This window comes from Myzus persicae, unplaced genomic scaffold, assembly GCF_001856785.1.
Source record: "Myzus persicae strain clone G006 unplaced genomic scaffold, MPER_G0061.0, whole genome shotgun sequence".
NCBI lineage: Eukaryota > Metazoa > Arthropoda > Insecta > Hemiptera > Aphididae > Myzus > Myzus persicae.
Genome location: NW_019101246.1, coordinates 923,666 through 942,168, shown reverse-complemented (window position 1 = coordinate 942,168; position 18,503 = coordinate 923,666). Strand labels below are relative to the sequence as shown.

The 18,503-nt window shown below is 28.5% G+C and overlaps 1 protein-coding gene across 2 annotated transcripts; it reads right to left on the bottom strand.

The window, feature by feature from the left end:
- Positions 1-1,198: 1,198 nt before the first annotated feature.
- LOC111028329 (galactokinase-like) lies at positions 1,199-17,232 on the bottom strand. Of its 2 annotated transcripts, XM_022306941.1 has the most exons (9): positions 17,106-17,232; positions 11,562-11,739; positions 5,722-5,917; positions 4,274-4,403; positions 4,080-4,205; positions 3,550-3,731; positions 3,299-3,455; positions 1,625-1,745; positions 1,401-1,514 (listed from the first exon to the last, which is right to left on the bottom strand). In XM_022306941.1, the coding sequence occupies exons 2-9, from the start codon at positions 11,730-11,732 to the stop codon at positions 1,401-1,403; spliced, it is 1,197 nt and encodes a 398-aa protein (XP_022162633.1). In that variant the 5' UTR covers positions 11,733-11,739; positions 17,106-17,232. The 2 variants fall into 2 exon arrangements, with proteins under 2 accessions (XP_022162634.1, XP_022162633.1); XM_022306942.1 differs by lacking the exon at positions 17,106-17,232 and having other exon boundaries at positions 1,199-1,514; positions 11,562-11,732.
- Between the last annotated feature and the right edge of the window lie 1,271 nt (positions 17,233-18,503).

The following is an 18,503-nucleotide window of genomic DNA, read 5'->3' as shown; positions in this document are numbered from 1 at the left end:
AAGCCACCTTAGGTAAGTGTAATAACAATAGTTTATAAACTATAAGAGTTATCATCATATTTTTGTGAAAAGTATATACCTAGATTTAATATCCTGAAATAAAATTTAAATAAAAAAGGGCTCTTTGCATGATTCTGCCCCGGGCCCCTAAATATATCTGAACGGGCTCTAACGGGCCCGATGACGATATGAAAAGCAATTTCATATATAAGATTTAGTAATAAATATATTTGAGTTATCCATTCGGTGTTTAATAAAATAATTATTAAAAAGTACGATTTTATTATTATTTTGAACCTACATAACATAACCAACCATTTTATAATTGTATATGAACAGGCTAGTGCCACACACATTATTATAATATGGCATTTCACTTCTTTGCGTTACTTACATATTCGTCTACCACATCCTGCAAGTCTTGCACTTTTCGCCATAGGCTTTGATTAAAATTATAATTGCATCCATACATTAAGATTCATAGATATATATACATTGTAATAGCTGCAGCTAACCATATAATTTCTTCTAATATTTGAAGGACTTTAAAATAAAATGATAAATAATGTATACTTGACATAATCATTTTTAGCGGATATTCCACCTTGTATATTTTACTGTGATAAAGATTACGAAAACTAGCGGGAATAGAGCAAACAAAATACGCGACACCGATAAGAAATAGGTATTCTCTACGAAAACAACTAAAATTATTTTTGCGAGATGCTACTGAATCTATTGTGGCATTGATCGGTATAAACTATAATGGATCAAATATTTATAATAAACAAATATAGTTTAGGTAACACTATAGGTAACAACTAGCAAGCCATACGAAAACCAACAATTTATTTATCGGTACCCATATAGTTTTAAGAGGCATTGTGGCGACGAGCTACAGAGAAAATATATTTATTTTGGATTAGGTATGCATAGGTGCCCATTATAAATGCAAAAACAATAGAGATATTGATAGAAATCTATTGTCTTTTTTCTATCGTGGTCATTACCACACTGTCACAGTCTGTATAGTCCTCCAATAATCCACCAACACATATTCCGTTGATTATATAATAATATTATAATACCTACCATAATATATGATTCCAGAACTGCAATTTTAGTCAGGTAGGTATATATAGATATAGGCGTATATCGGAACTAGAAACATTTTTACTACTATATTAAAAAATATATATATGTATATAATTCTTATTTATGTATCTCATAAAAAAAAACACGTCTATACATAAAACAATTCATAATAAATGTACACAACTAAATACATCATATGAGCGGTCACATTGTTCGATACCGCGGTTTAGGTGGGTACCACACGGCGGTGAACAACATGACTTAAAACGGTTACGTTATCGGCGAGAACGCGGCCGCGATGTATACTATAATTTGACAATTTTCGCTCCGGACGACGGCGAGACTGTGTAGAACTTCGGGCTTCCTTTGTACTCCGAACTAATGGCGCTGACGACCGCGTTGACGGCAGCTCGGTCCACCTGGAAAAGCACGAAACAACGAAATATCAACAACAATGTTATAATTACACAGCGCGGACGCTCGTAACAATTCCATAATATGTATATAATTGCAGTTCTGCGGCACTAACCAATGTGACTGTGCATCCGCCGAAACCTCCTCCGGTCATACGAGACCCAAGGACACCTGGCACTTTTCTGGCCAATTCTACCAACTGATCCAACTCCGGACAGGACACTTCGAAATCGTCCCTGCAAACGAGTAAATAATAACAATAATTATAACTACGAACTACGGAGTCGAGTATGGGTACGAGATAATATGGCGTATTGGCTATTATGATCGTTTTAAATAGTTTTAATCGTTTTTACATTATTACGTAAAATGCATAGCTGTAGTGTTTATGACAGATACGATGATTTTGTGTAACAAATAATAGTGTAACAGTGGCCAGTATAAAGGTGCCGACAATGTGATTTATTATATTTGTTGGACACGAATATTTTAATTTTTCAACACGATCCAGCACTTAGAATATTGCAAAACATATTATTATAATGTTGTAACGCTTAGTAAAGCTTTAGACAACATTTTTCGTTTTTATTAGTTTCCAAAATCCTATGTTTTCTTAGTAACAATCTACAATTTGAACTAGGTCAGGATGATACACAATTGTAGTTTTTATTTTATGATAACTTTTTATAATATTTATTACTTGGTTAGTAACTAACCTAATTGTAGAAGTGGAAAGTACCTACACTTGAGTTCTGAATAGATATACTTGATATAAGTTTTTTTTTAAATATAAATAAACACTAAACAGTCAATTTAGTAAATAATTCATATGCTTAGGATTAACACATCTTTAAAATCAATATTAGGTACTTTAGTTATTAGTATGAATAGGAAAATTACCATGAATGCGTAAGGACAATGAAAGTACCTATAGCATACTATTTTTCAACAAACCTTAAAATTATTTTTTTTTATTTGAATAATAAAAGTAAATACTGAATACAATCGATAACAAAAAATAGACTGTTCCAATTCCAGAATATAAAATAGTTGCAAAAACTGTAACGTCGAGGTAACAATATTTTTAATAAAATATAATGTGCATGAATGTCATTGTATTTTCTTTGCGCATGACCTTGCATTGCGTGCCGATATGTAACAATAAACTATGAAACCGTAACAATAAAAATAAAATCTGCAAATAGGTCCGTGGTTAATAGAATAATATAACGGCCAGCATTTAATTAATAATGAAATTAGAATAATGATATGCAATTTATTATTTAACTGATATTGCTCCAGCAAAAGTTACCAAGTATACTTCAATTAGTTATAATATTACGAAATGTAGAATGTAGAAACATAATATAGTATCATATCATGATAATAATGTTATCTATCATACAGCTAATTATTTTAGGAAAATCCCACATTTTAACTTTACTCATATGCACTCGAAAGTATTTTGTTTTTTATATAATAGATTAGATGTAATAGAGAATCAACAGGCATGAGTGGGTACCTACTAAGCTTTTCTTTTTTTTTGTTCAAAAACATCTGAATACATAATATATTTGCAATATGTTCATGCGTTTTATATACATATTACATAATATCCTTATCACTGTATTTATCGTAATAATTGACAAATTACTAGTTAATAAGTGAGCGGCTATACTATCGTCTATCGCACTATTAGTATCACATCTCAGTACACGTTAATCAAAACCTTTAAAAACATAATACGCAATTGTGATAAACACATAAAAAAAAATGAATATTAAATTACCTTAGCGAGTTATGACTAGCGTTCATCAGTTCACCAAACGATTTGTAATCGCCGCGTTTCAATACATCAGCAGCGGTTTTGGTTCGTTCAATTTCTGTTATTACGTGTCTAGCTCGTTTATATACAATTTCATTAATCTTCCCGCTCGAGTGTACTTCTGTTTAATCAAAGTATAAAAAAAAATTAACACTCCAAGAAATATTTCATACTTATAAAATATTATTATCGCATTAAAATGTTGTTTAATTTACTGTTCAAGAGTTCCATCGTGGCTGACCTGAGACTTTGAACGTTTAACAAGTCGCTTGCTTCTTCACATTGATATCTTCTCAGTTGGTATTGGCTACTAGATAGCTCATGATGAATATTGGAATTAGTTATCAAAAACACGTAATTGGATTCAGTCAATGGAACGGGTTCGTATTGTAATGATCTATAACAAATTAGAAAAAATGAATTACCTTAAAGAAAAGTTATAACAATTAAAAACGTTTACTAATTTTTATAGAAATTAATCGATGAGGTCTAAAGTAAATAAGACGAAAAAATCGATGCTGCATAACCATAATAAGATTGACATCGCTATCAAAATAACGAAACATTTCAAATGTCACGTATAAACAGGAACAGTAAACTTTTTGTATACGTCTTTATCATCCTACGTCCTTTATTAAATAAAACATATTAATCACCCCATCATAAAAAAAAAAATTGTCCCTGGTCCAAACGACAATAAAAACGTTGCATTAAGAATTACATAATTATCATATAATAAACATACTTGCAGTCTATGAGTAAAGCATGACCTTCAATTCCCATTACGGAAATAAATTGGTCCATTATCCCGCAAGGTACTCCAGCGAACATATGCTCTGCTTTTTGACATACCATGGCTTTTTGTACTAATCTGAAAAATGTAATTAACGGTTTTTATACGTCTACGCCTTATTGAAATGCAAACAAAGTTTTTATTACTGAATTGTTTTATTTCCGGTAATAGCTTCGATGAATGAATAAGTAGCTACTTCTAGGGAAGCACTGCTGGACAGTCCACCACCCAAGGGTACGCTGGATAGAATTACGGCATCGAAACCTACTACTATACCTATACAGAAAAAAATTAAAAATAGTTTTATTAATATATTGGGTCTCGGTGCTCATCTTCAATTTTTTCTTTGACTGTGGATTTATTCGAATTTTGATTTTTGGAACTTTTAAAAGATCATATTATTAAACACTTAAATACCATTTTGCGAGCATCCTGTGGCGAAACGAACTTCTTTATTTTAATAAGAATTGAGAACTACCCTTTTTTACAGTAAATATCTAGTTCAATATATAATTTTTATAAAAATTTTGATATATTGATAAATTAAAATTCAAACGAGGACATTTTGGATTACTAAACGGCATGTGCTATGGATAATACTCAATAATAATTCTATAAGTTTAAAATTATAGTAATTGCTATTTATCTATCAAAATTTATAATTTGATAGGTACTCTTTCAATTGTATATAAGAAATCTATGCATTTATAAATGTACTTAAAAAGTTATAAAATCAGAATTTGAACTTGTGCATTATTAAATGGAACATGCATTTCGTTTCTACGCCATACAATAGTATGCAATTGTTCCTTCACAGCACATTTTTCTTTACCAAGTTAAACACATTATCTAAACGACAATAATATACTCCATTCAAAAAATTTAAATTTACTATGTCAAAATAACCTAACAGTCTCTGACGGTCAATTTGTGCGTCACATAAAAATATGTAACGTGAAAAAAACTTTTGTTTTTTCAACTTTTTTGTATGGATTTTATTTTTAAGTTTTACTAGAACACGATTTTATAAGATAATTAAAAAAAATTGTATTTATGCGGATAATCTATTTATTTATACATATCTTAACATTTTCAAGGTGAATGTATATACTTATTTATTTTAACATACAAAAATATTATTCACACAAGTATTTTACTTTTCTAGTAGCAAGTACGAAAGTTCAAATTTTGGTCTGGAAAATTTCGATTTTTTTAAGATTGCAAAGGCAATACAGTATTATAGGTCAATCACCACAGCACCAGTGTGTTGGCCACGGTGAAAAATGTGCCGATAAAGAACAATTGCATAAGTACTATACTACTAAGTTCTATACGTTTTGTCAATCTAATGTTTAATGCAGTATACGTCGTAATATATTATATTATATACCAAAAAATGGCTTCAGTAAAATATTTTGTGCATAACTGTCAATTTTTAAAGGAAAAACACAAAAAAAACTAGCGAATGTTAACTGTTTAGTCTATAATGGTCTCTAATTTATCTATCATCGACGCATTGTTTGTAAAAGACCAAACTAATTAAACAACGTATTATACTTATTCAAATAAACAGTACGTGCCTATGGGTACGCACTTTGGAAGCATGCGATCACTCCTTTGACGTAGTTGGCCCATTTAGGTGTGCCCACGTACAGCGGTTTGACGGTAGGAATTTTAAATTCGGTTTTATTCGAGTCTTCGATTTCCTCGAAATCGTTACATGCAGTAACTACGCGACAAGTGTCACTATTGTTGGCTCGTCCCAACATTATTGTCACCATGGGTAGTGCCTACAAAATTCATATAAATATAATATAATTAACATCACACATTTACACAATAAATCGTGAAAATGATTTCATAAACTCATACTCAATTTACATATTAGCAGGAAAAAAAACCATTTGTGTTGTGAATGCAAGTATATATTTCCAGACAACACATTAACACAAAATTCACGAGCATATCAACAAATTGAAATGGAAGCGGTGGGTAGTCTATTATGTATAGGTATGTATTAAAAGGAATTTTCAATTAAAACGGTAACGATATAATAGGTATATTATAATGACTGTAATCAAGTTTATTTCCTTCGTCCGACGACGTTTAGACTAGTTTCCGGATGGTTTAATAATGGAATACATAGTATACAGGTATAGGTAGTAGTTCAAAAGCCATAAAACAGAGTGCGGACACTCGGCAACATAAATAATACTATATGATACAATATTTATTATTCCTGTTACGATTTTTTTTCGTTATGCACACGTATACTTTTTTCATAAGAATTCTAAATAAATAGAAGTCAATGTTGTTTATCAGCTTCTACTTAAAAAAAAAAATATTTTTTTATTCTACAAATGAAAAAAGGTGAAGAAAACAAGTGGACAGCATTTTAAACGAAGTTCAATATTCAATACTTACAAAAATAAAATTTAAAAATAACAGTTACGTGTTTTAAGTTCAAATAATTGTGAGTTATTATGATAATATATAACTATACATAATTAAGTGTTAAAAGTAGATAGCATGTTCAATAGAATTTCTCATTAATGTAGAGCATTCAACATTTTAGTATCAGCTTCTCTATTTATCTATATATGAGTATACGTTCATTATATTTTACTCTAGTGATAAAAATCAAATAAACATTACACATATAAGTTGTAACGAGCATCTATAATAGTTGGTAATTAACGGTTTTATTTTAAATTATGAGTGAAATGTGTTTTAAAATTTTTTTATGGGTTTGTCATTCTTTCGGTACAGCAAAAATACTTCAATCATTAAATGTTGAGTGTTTTTTTGGTAGTAAATTGGAATTTATTATTAAATTAACTAGAAATTCGAATAGTGGCTAAAATCTACTGAAATCAATAATTTATTGTATAGTCCTTTGATGTCTCCTTACAGTTATTCAAACAGTTTTTGAACATAAGGACAGATCAATTTACAATGGTAATTATTTTTTTATCTACTATGATCGAATCATAATATTTTATAACTTAAAAACATTTTATTTTTAAATTGTGTGGATTTTCCGGGCAGTAAACAGGATTACCAAAAATGCTTACATCCTTTTTATACTTGAATAATGCATTTACACTCAAAGCCAATTTTCAGAATCACTAACAATTTAAATATATTTAAAGGCCCTATTTTCACATACTTTAATTTATATACGTTGAACGTTCGACATTTTATGAAGAGCGTCCTGCAACGATACAAATTATTTTTCTATAATCTGTAGAGCAGCTCATTTTTTATCTGCAATTTGATGTATTTAAGTCGAAAAAGTAATTTACGAGCTGTTTGAATTCGTAATAATAATTAATAATCCTTATAATAATGATTTTAAATCATATAGATAAATACCAACTAGTCAGTCTATAGTCACTCTATACTCTATAATCTATATAGTACCTACTTAATAAACCAAACATGAAAAACTAATTTAATTATAAATTACAGTTATTTTCAAATCAGTTCATAACGTTTAATATCTCAGAAACTACTGGCTTGAATTTCAATTTATGATAACTGACATTAAAAGAATAAAATAATCAGCTTATTGATTTGCAGTAGGTAAAAAAAGTGGTACTCATGAGATTTGTTTCGATACAAAAAAATCCTTAAATTACATAAAAATCTAAGTATTTAAAATATGGTTTTTACTCTTTAAACTTAAAATTACTAAAGGAAAAAATGAAGGTAAGCTAGCATCACAGAAGAATAGCATACTTGATGAATCATATTGTTGTATATATCATACATTTTATCTTTAAATTATTCTAAAAATAACATTATTTTAATTTAAGATTGAAACTAGTTAGTTAGTAATTACTAATTACTAATGAAATATAGTTGAAACCATTTAAGTTATTAATTAGTTTTAATAAGTTAATTTCAGTTCAATAAGTTTAAAATGTATTCATTATGAGACATTTAAATAATCATTTATAAACACATTTATTTATTGTACTATGGTAATTCAACAATAAAAAAAACACTTAAAACAACTTTATATTTGTGATTTGTATCATTGCTTATTGACGTAGTTGTACAAAATATCTACACAAGTTATCGGGGTGAAAGGTTTACTATAAATAATTTAGTGTTTTTAACTAGCCTAACTAGATTAAGGAAGTACTTAAGGTTAGGTTAAAATAATTTACTCAAAGTTATCCAATGATAATAAAATCAATAGCCTATAATGTATATACACGTGTGTGTGTGTGTGTGTGTGTGTGTGTGTGTGTGTGTGTGTGTGTGTGCGTGTATTGTAAATATAATACTCAATTATGTATCATCTGCATCGCAAACAAATAAGATAAATTACGATAGATGATAACGTACTTTAAATAATAATACATTTAATCCAATGATGTCATCGTTTAAAGGACTAAGATAGGACAACCTAATAACTAATTAGTAAGTAAATACTAATAATATTGTATGTGTATACTGTACCACTGCTATGGTTACGACTAACGATACATATTACCTATTCGAAAAACAACTTAAGGTCAATTAATATGGTACATAATAATTTATCAACGTAATACAATTTAATTTATAACTGTATTTTTCACAATTAAAAAAATGATACAATATATTTATTAATCACAAATATTGAAGTTGAAAAAACACTAACGAAGATACAAATATCGTTTTTGACGAAAATTAATTAAATATAAATTTATTAATTAGGAAGATTATTAGCTGTACATTGATATAGTCTTATGACTTATGAGTATACTATAATAATACGTACGAATTTAATATCCTAATATAGCGAACGTGTGTATACAAATATATAGTTTAATTTTTTTTAAATAATTTAAATGAAATGTATATTTATCCATAAATCGTTAATTGCCTACTCAATGTTGAGAACAGTGATACTTACAGGTGGTCGAAGTTCAAGTATAAATAATCATACTTTAGTGCCCCTTAAATTATTCAATCGTCTTGTTAATATGTGTAAAGTATTATTTTAAAATACTGAAGTGCGTGCATTGAAATGTTTAAATTTTTGTGTTAAATATAAAATATAAATACAATCTAATTAAAAGTAATATAATATTATCTACTTGGACGAAAAAGATTCGATAATTAGAAAACCATAACATATTCAATTAATTAAGTCAATGAATGTTCGAAAAGTGTATTTCGGAAATACATTGAAAAAAAATTATTTGGAAATTTAAGCTGATTTGAAAAAAAATGTAGAAATCATTACATAATAAATACGCTGATGGAAAATGAATAGCAATAATTTATAAACACAATAAATAACTATACAACCCATGTATTACTGACACATATGGTAGGAAGTTCAGATCTATATCTGCATTTTAATTACAACAAATAAATGTTAAACTAAATTGGCGAACTAAAAAGTAAGCTTCCGATAATTGCATGATTACTTTAACCAAGTTTATACTTGGTCATGCTTTTCATTTATTCATGATGAATACGATAGAAAGTGCAAAAAAATATGAACTTTAAGAATGAATAATAAATGAGAATGGGTATTACGACCTATACAGGTACTGTCGTACTGACTATACTGACTGTAATAAAATGTGCGAATTTTACATACATTTTATATGATGTAAAAACGATGTATCTATACAAAAAAATGTGAACGACCGTGTAAATACGATGTACCAATACATACATTTGAAGCGATCGAAAATACATAATTGTTGATCAATTCATGCCCACTAAAACGTCAAAGCTATTTGATTGTTTTTAAATTCATAATATTAAAGCATGACCAAACTTATGTATTTTAAATACAGGGTAATAATATATATTATATAAATTATTCTGAATAAACAAAATAGCTAACCCCACATGTCAATAAATACTTGACACCTGTATCTTTTCAACTAAAAAAATACAGGTAATGGACATATGTTACGTCAAGCATTCCTCATTCCTCAATACCTTCCCCATTTTTATCTTAAATAATTCGTTTATTCGAATTCTGAATTTTGGAATCCATATGTTCAAAAATATAAATCACCCTTTTTCCCTGTAAATTAATAAATCAATTGCTTTTTAGAAAATATCAACGTGTCTAAATTGAAATTCGAAAGAGTAGTTTTAAGTAATTTAACTTGATATGAATAGTAAGGATAATATTTCTATATAAGTAAAAGGTTTGAAAGATATGGTGGCTATATATATTATGATGACATTAAAATAAACTATAACAATGATTACTTATTAATCTATCAACATTTAATAACGGGTCAACATTGTCCCAGTATAATAATAATAATAATTATTTTTATCATAATTATATTATTTTAAATACATTATTATTACGAATCTACTAGATACTAGAACTTTAGATTAATTCTATAATTTATATTTTTTTTAAAAACATTTTTAAACGCCATTCTTAGTTAATGACACAGAAACATAAATTTGGACACATCAACATCAATATTTTCAAAAATATCATCGTCTTAACAATTCTCCTCTAAAGTAGCAAAATTTTACATTCATAACTTTATCTATTTGCAAATTTAAAGGTAAGAATAATATCCTGCTTAGGCTTTTTTTTGTGATTTTAGTTTTGAAACAAATTATGAACTTTTATTATAAGATTTGAAAACAAATAATTTAAATAAGTAAAATAAAATTTTAATATACCCATAACTTGCTTCAAAATTAAAAGAAAACGAATTAAATTTTTATGATGTTTGGGTGAGACCACTTCGGTCCATTAGTTATCGCAAAAATCATCTACATCGGAGTCATTTGAAAGACTTCCAGTAATTGGTTTTTGTATGAAGTTTTGGTTTAATTTGCTCGATATGACAGTTTCTAATTTATTTTCTATTATTGGAGTTGTTATTTTTATTTTTATTTTTTTTTGGGGGGGGGGGGAGACGAATGATTAAACCACCAACACCTAACCTAACGGAGTAACTATTACACGAAACAATTGTATTAATAGAAATTAAAATGTAACATGGACCAATCATAAAAATAATGAAAAAATAATAATTAAGTATAATTAAAAAGTTTGTGCATTCGTCAAAAAGCAGGGCTCTTAAATCACAGGTGTTTTGTGAATTCAACTAACAGGCATTTAAATCTAAAACAAGGAGATTGATAAAAAACTAAAATTTACTTTATATACTTTATATACTTTATCTACTGTTAATCATACATTCATCCATCTCTAAAAAAAATTACTATATCTAAATTTGACTAGAAAAAATTCAAAACGCATGTACTAGTGTTTCTGAGTATAACCCAAGTGTAAAAATGATTTTTTTGCTCGTTTAATTTGTCTACAAAAAATTATATTGTTGTAAATCAAGTCCCTTATGTATCTACCTCAATATAATTGAACTTCTTAGTTGTATATGAAATAATATATAAAATATAAAACATAAATGATTTACTCACCATTGGTAACACGAATCCGTCGTTATAATCTGTGTGTTCTCCAATTAAATTTACTCTTCCAGGCCCAATACCTAATTTATCGGGTTTTTCACCATCTGGAAAATGTTTTGCGAAAAATTCAAACCCTCTTTCTATCAGTGCTTCGGTCGTTTCTGTTTTAATTATCGACATTTTGAATCTAAATCATATACAGGTACATTTTATTATATTAATTATTACTGTAACCAATAATTATATTGTCAATTCTGTAAAAAAATAGAAGTATTCAATAAAACTTATATATACGAGTATAACCTCGTAAATAAACTAGTATTTATGTATTAGGTATATTCATTGTGTACAATTTATGTCTCAATTATTTAGACCATTCCTAGTTATTGCCAACTACTAAGTGGCAATATGATTGTTTTTAATTTTTATTAAATATCAAAAAATTATTTTGGCCAGTCACATTGATAAGTCATAAAGGTTAATAATGGCTAATGAACTTCGAGAAAAGGTATACAAAAAATTGTTTATATGTTATGAGTTAAAAGTTGTATATGTGAAGAGGACACAATAATGATACCACAGTTTGCCATATTTTAAAGTAAATGCGATTAGAACATTATTATGTGCATTCAAAATTTAGACACCGGGATTTTCTTCGATGTGTTAGTTTTAAAAATAGATAAGTACTTATACTCGTATATATTTTAAGGATTCAACCAATATAGCAATAATAAAGTAAATATTTCACTTTAAAATTTTTTTTTATAACATACAATTTCACTAAAATTTGATTTTAAAATCCACACAATTCAATAATCTTTAACCTTACGTATAGAAATAGGTCAATTTATTTATTATCAAACATAAGTGTATTGAATATTGATTAGTGGTGCAACATAAAATGTAGTTTATGATAGACAAAGGCGACAAATAATTGGTATCATATCCTCTTAAGAAATTGGTATGATTTGATACCTCCGGCGCAACGCGTAAATACCGACCTATATCATTAAAAAAAATATAGGTTCATATTTTGTTTAAGTGCATTGAGTTATAATTTTATACTTTATAAATCCAATACAATGATATTTGAACTAAAGTGAATTATGAAAAACTACTTTCCGCGCTGTTTTTTTTATTACGTTTTCATTTTAAGACATTTTTTTTATTAGCGTGAGAGTAAATTATTTATTTCAATTAAAGTTTAAGGAAATACAAAATAATATTATTTTGATAGATATACAAAAAAATGATAAATTAAATGATATGATATTATAATGATTATAATGATGATAAATATTGTAAAAAATATATGTGCATGTCAATTAGGTATATCAAAATATTAAAAAATATCTATAGGTTCACCTATAGATAAAAAATTATACAAACATTAACGTTATCATACATTATCAGAAATCATATTTATTCGTCGGGCCATTTTTAAAGAGCTGTTAATTTTATTTAATATATTATTTTGAATTCTGAGCAAACAGCCATTGCAAATAGAGGCGTAGCTTGAAATTTGGTGGTCCTGTGGCCTCTTTCTCAGTACCTAGGAGGCCTAAATTTGCCATTAATTGCAGGTGTCACAATTTTTTTGTTTTTGGTTATAAAATAATGAAAATAGGCTGCGCTTCTATACACACAAAGTTGTATATATAGATGGTATAGTTTGATGATGTAATTTTTTAATCGGTAATTTTTTTAAGTGTTAACTGCTAAAAATAAGCAAATGGTGATTTATACAATACGAAAAATTGGTTAAGGTTACAAATGTCTTAACGTTAGTATATATAGGTAAGCACCGGTAAAGTGATGTTTTTACTCCATTGTTGTTCTTCCATCATTTCGGGCAAATGTTTGTGACACTAAATAATAATTAATAGACCCCTCTAATTACTACGTGCATAAAATACATAGTACGTATGAACTAATTATTAAGGTGTAACATTCATTATTTCAAAAATCATTAATGTTTTTAAAAATATTTTTTTTTTTTTAAACAATATTTGTACAATATTATATTCTGTTTTTATTGTAATTATGTTTAAGGTTTTACTTTTTTAAATTTCAACACTCATTTTAAATTTCATATTCCTAAGCAAAATATTATTCGGAGTACGTCAATCTATAAAAATCAAATTTTTGACTAAAAATTAATCACATAGGTAGTTATAAGCATTTAAAGTTTATATGAGTGGAGTATAGATGGTACTTAAGTGGATCAAAATTTTGTGGGGTACTCCTAAGATATTGATCATATGATATCTAAGAATACTTCTCTGATAGCAAATTCACCAAAATTCGATTTTTATACATATATTGAAGTATACATGAAAATTATGTTGTTTGGGAATTAGGAATAAAATGTATGTTGTCTTTGAAAAAAAGTAAAACTTTGTGAACGATACTTTAAAAAATAGTAAACAAATATTTTTTTGTTTTGAAACGACTTAAAATGTAGTAAAAAACATATTTTTCAAAACGTTAAGAGGACGCCATATTGCCATACCCACATGCGTTGTCTCCATCTTGAAAATGCATAACATAGCCAATAGTACGTTCTTACTAACTTAACTCTGTTATACTACATTTTAGAATGAACTTACCTATTAACAAATTAATTAGAATAAGTAATAATATTATTCAGTCAATGACATAGGGGTTTTTTAGTTTAATTTTAAAGCTAGCATTTTAAAATAGTAAATTGTTGCACATTTTAAAATGCTCATAACTATATGTCTATATCTTTAAAATCAAAAAATTTAAATACCCTACGCCATTAACTAGATGATATTGTTAATTTTAAATTTGGTAATAGGTCAATTCACTCTAAAATTTAAAACGAAATATAATTAAATTAATTATTAAGAACGTACAATTTACTATATTATGCATTTGTAAGATGGAGACGACACGCATGCGGATATGGCGTCGTCTTAATAGTTTTTAAAATAATGATCGTTCTTTGATAAAAATAAAATTACCCCGTAGAGTGAGTGAAGAGAAAAAATTATAGGTAAGTAACTTAACTGCGTATATATAATAATAAATTCTCGTTCTTCACAGACCTACATTGTGCCTATTTCATAAGCCCACCACAAGATTAACATTCTAATCTCAGTATTTGCACCCCCACAAAACATAATAACACCATTTTAAGTATTAACTATACGCAAAAACTGGTTTTCTAAATAATAGCTCTTCTAACTCATAGTATTCGATTAGCCTTTAGAAATTAGTGTATTCATTAATCTATACCATGGAGCCATGGACCATGGTAACACAATACACATATATTATTATTATATGACATCGATTTTAATTAAAAACATTATATTATAATATATTTATATATATCGCATTAATATATTATGTTTACTATATGGACACTTATAAATTATGAAAAATATAATTTACTATATAATCATAGTCGTTGAGTTTTGAATAATTATATGAATTTAAATAATATCTATTTCATACTTATCTCAAACGTTTATTATATATTATATACGTCAAAAGCTTAATAGTTATAAATTATAATCCTTCAAGTGATAGGTCTGTTGCCTAATCGGGTTATCTTGAATGAACACGAAAACTACTTACACGCGTGCTGTTATTTTTTTAACGATAAGTACAAAACTACAAACAATCGGGAATTTCGTTTTATTGAGTCCACTAAAACGTGGAGTGATACCCACATGGTGATACTGATGATAATTTATAACTATTACCTGCAAATAACATTTAACAAAATAAATTAATAAATACCTAACACGATAATATTATGTTTGTCAATGGTCGTACAGAATGTAGGTAATACATACTATTACCTATCCTATATAATATAATATTATATTATGTAACGGATTTGAATTTTAGAAACTAGGTAGGTATGGCATTTGTGTGATTAAACTGGTAAACGATTAAATAGGTATAATATATACCTGCCTATTAGAATTTAACCTACGTAGTTTTTTATTGTGGTTTTAAAACTACATTTAAAATGAGAAAACATCATCGTCATAATTATTATACCCACATGTTTTCGTCTGTTACATCATTATGTTGTTGCTGGTAAATTATATTGACTATAAATTAAAAACGTAATAACAATATAGTTATTATTCAATACAACAAATAACTAGACTGTCTACCGAAATGTATTTAACATTAGAAATTTCTAAATCACTAATGAACACGATAGGTTCATTTGAAATATTGATTAACAACTTTGCACGTCCATAACATGATAATTATCAAATCGTTAACATAATTAAAATCGTCGTGAACATTATAGTTAGTTACCTACTACCCATTAACTACTGTTGTCTATCGTTAAATCGTTGAAAATCATAATAACACCGATCGGACACGATTCAATAGATGATTACAATAAGAGTGAGACGAATTTTGATTTTTAACCACCGGAACATCTCTATGGGTTATAAATCGGTCACACGAGGGACAATAATCGTTTATCTATCAAAAAGCAAATACACCGAGCTGCCCTATGCATACAGCAGTACGTTCGAATTATTCACGTAACATATTATTACAATATAATTATATCGATTTTAAGATAAAATAATATACCTACTGCCTACTGGTATATGGTGCGATGGGTTTCAAAGTTCGAACAATATTCAAAATTATAGAATAAAAATTATTATTGCATGTCCATAAAGATTGTACACAAATAATTGCCCACTGTGGATGGGAGCTGTCTGGCATGACATTTGAAGAGACATCATTGTCAAATTTCATGATTTAGAGTGATTTAACGAGACCGCTTTGACGAACGACTTTGTTTGTGCGCCAAAAGCAGCGAGCTTAGGCATACGCATAACGCACGTTAATACGTCATATATTATTGTTATTATTATGTACCTAAGCAGTGGTAGGTACGTGATGTGGGACACAAATTTCCATGTGAATTACCCATTCAAAATAGACGGTTACAATAACTGCGTGCGCAAGTAGGTACACATCATAAATGGGCAGGTTACCGGTGCGCCTACCTGTGGAACAAAAACTAGACGCATTATTTTTCGTTTTTTTTTTCAAAAGTTCTAAAACGCACGCATTACCGGATGACAAAATATTAGTGAATCGCGAACACTGCGCATAATATTATTACAACACCCGAGCTATTTGAATAATGATAACGATTAATAACCGCGAACGCGTCGGATCGTCTCACGTCTTCGTCGTCGCATATCATAATATTCAGTACCTATACATACTGCACAGTTACACCGTAGTCCATAATAATGTTACAATAATATTCGAAAGAGTTTCGGACGATTATACTACTTATCCGTATTATAATAGTGAGTAAGTATTGGTAACTAATATACATAATATAATCTATTTTATATTATAAACGCGTACCGTGATTTTAACAATGTATTATTTAATTGTGCCTATTTTTTTTTATGCAAATCATATCGATTGTTAATATTATATCGTGCGGGGGGGTGGAGTGGAAGAACAAATAATACCACACAATGTTAATATAAAAATATGTATAATATAATATTGTTTACGTACTTTTCTCGTTGCGCGCGGCGGTCAATCGGAACACCAAGACCGTACAACTGCTCGGGCGGACGGGCAAACCAGACTAAAAACTCTGATAGGTACCTTACGATAAAACGGAAAAAAAGCGCACACAAACACACACACACACACACACACACACACGCACGCGCGTGGTTTTATTAGACTGGCCTGCACGTTCCCCTACTCTTACACGCAGACACACACACGCGTACACACACACAAACGTGCGCACTCTCGTCACACGCTGATAATGGTAAAAAATATAATGTATATAATTTTTTATACATCGGATACGACGTACACTATAGCTATATTATTATGATATCGTGTTCCTCGCGTATTGCCACACACACCAGTACACCACTGACGGTGCCGCCCTCGCCCTGCCGCCGTAGTACGCGTATGGCAAACAATATAATTATTAATTATTATTATCATTGTTATAATTATTATTTTAATGCGGTATCGGCTGCTGCTGCTGCTGCTGCGGTGATCCGTGGTAGACCTAAAAACTTTTTCTGTTTTACCGGACACCCATTTATTGCAATTTTTTTTTCGTGTTACCTGTGATGAAGTCAGAATTTGGCGGTCGGAATTAGTTTTAAAGTTATAGCTAATTTAAATTTATAGTATTTTGAAAATGCCATACACACCCGGTGTGGTCACTCGCTCACTCCGCTCGCTCAAAAATGGAAAACATATCTCGAATTGTTATATAAAACTACCTTGGGTGAGTCTCGGAGTAAAAACAAAATTATTAAAGCACTTGGCACATATATCTACATTCTACACCCGGTGTAGTCATTCACAACCACCCGGACAACGAAAATCGAAAACATCCCTCGACTTGTTATGTAAAACCCCCTTGGCTGGGTTTTGGACTTCAAGTAGCTATATAACTTCAAAACTAAGTAGGACCATCAAATTATGACTTCAGTATCATTTTCATGTTAAAAAAATAGAGCCAGTGTAACAGAAATGTACCAATTTATGGTTATATTGCTAATATTGATAATATTGATCGGACTTAACATCTGGAATAATTGTCTAATAAAAAAATAAACAAAAAAAATTATAACATATATTTTATAAAAATTAAAAACTGTTTAAATAATTTTTAACTTAGGAGGGGGCAAAATGATAAGTATGTCATATCAATATTTTTATTTATAATTAAATTGTTAAAAGTGTAACTTACTAAATTTTATTGAGACCTCCAACCACAAATCCTCAAACACATAATTACAATTCATGAGTACGAAAGTAACGGATATTTAATGCTTATGAACCATTAAAATAAATATCTTTAATAGTAGGTATAGTCATTGAATAATCATAATTAATTTAATGCATATATTAATTTGTTTGTATTTAAATTACAAATAG

What these genes read in the sequence shown, in the direction of transcription:
- LOC111028329 (XM_022306941.1), bottom strand. Translation starts at nt 11,732, where the DNA reads ATGTCGATAATTAAAACAGAAACGACCGAAGCACTGATAGAAAGAGGG. An exon ending in GCTTTACTCATAGACTGCAA is followed by an intron (nt 3,732 to 4,079) that starts GTATGTTTATTA and finishes AATTTGTTATAG; the next exon opens with ATCATTACAATACGAACCCG. An exon ending in CACGATGGAACTCTTGAACA is followed by an intron (nt 3,456 to 3,549) that starts GTAAATTAAACA and finishes TTGATTAAACAG; the next exon opens with AAGTACACTCGAGCGGGAAG.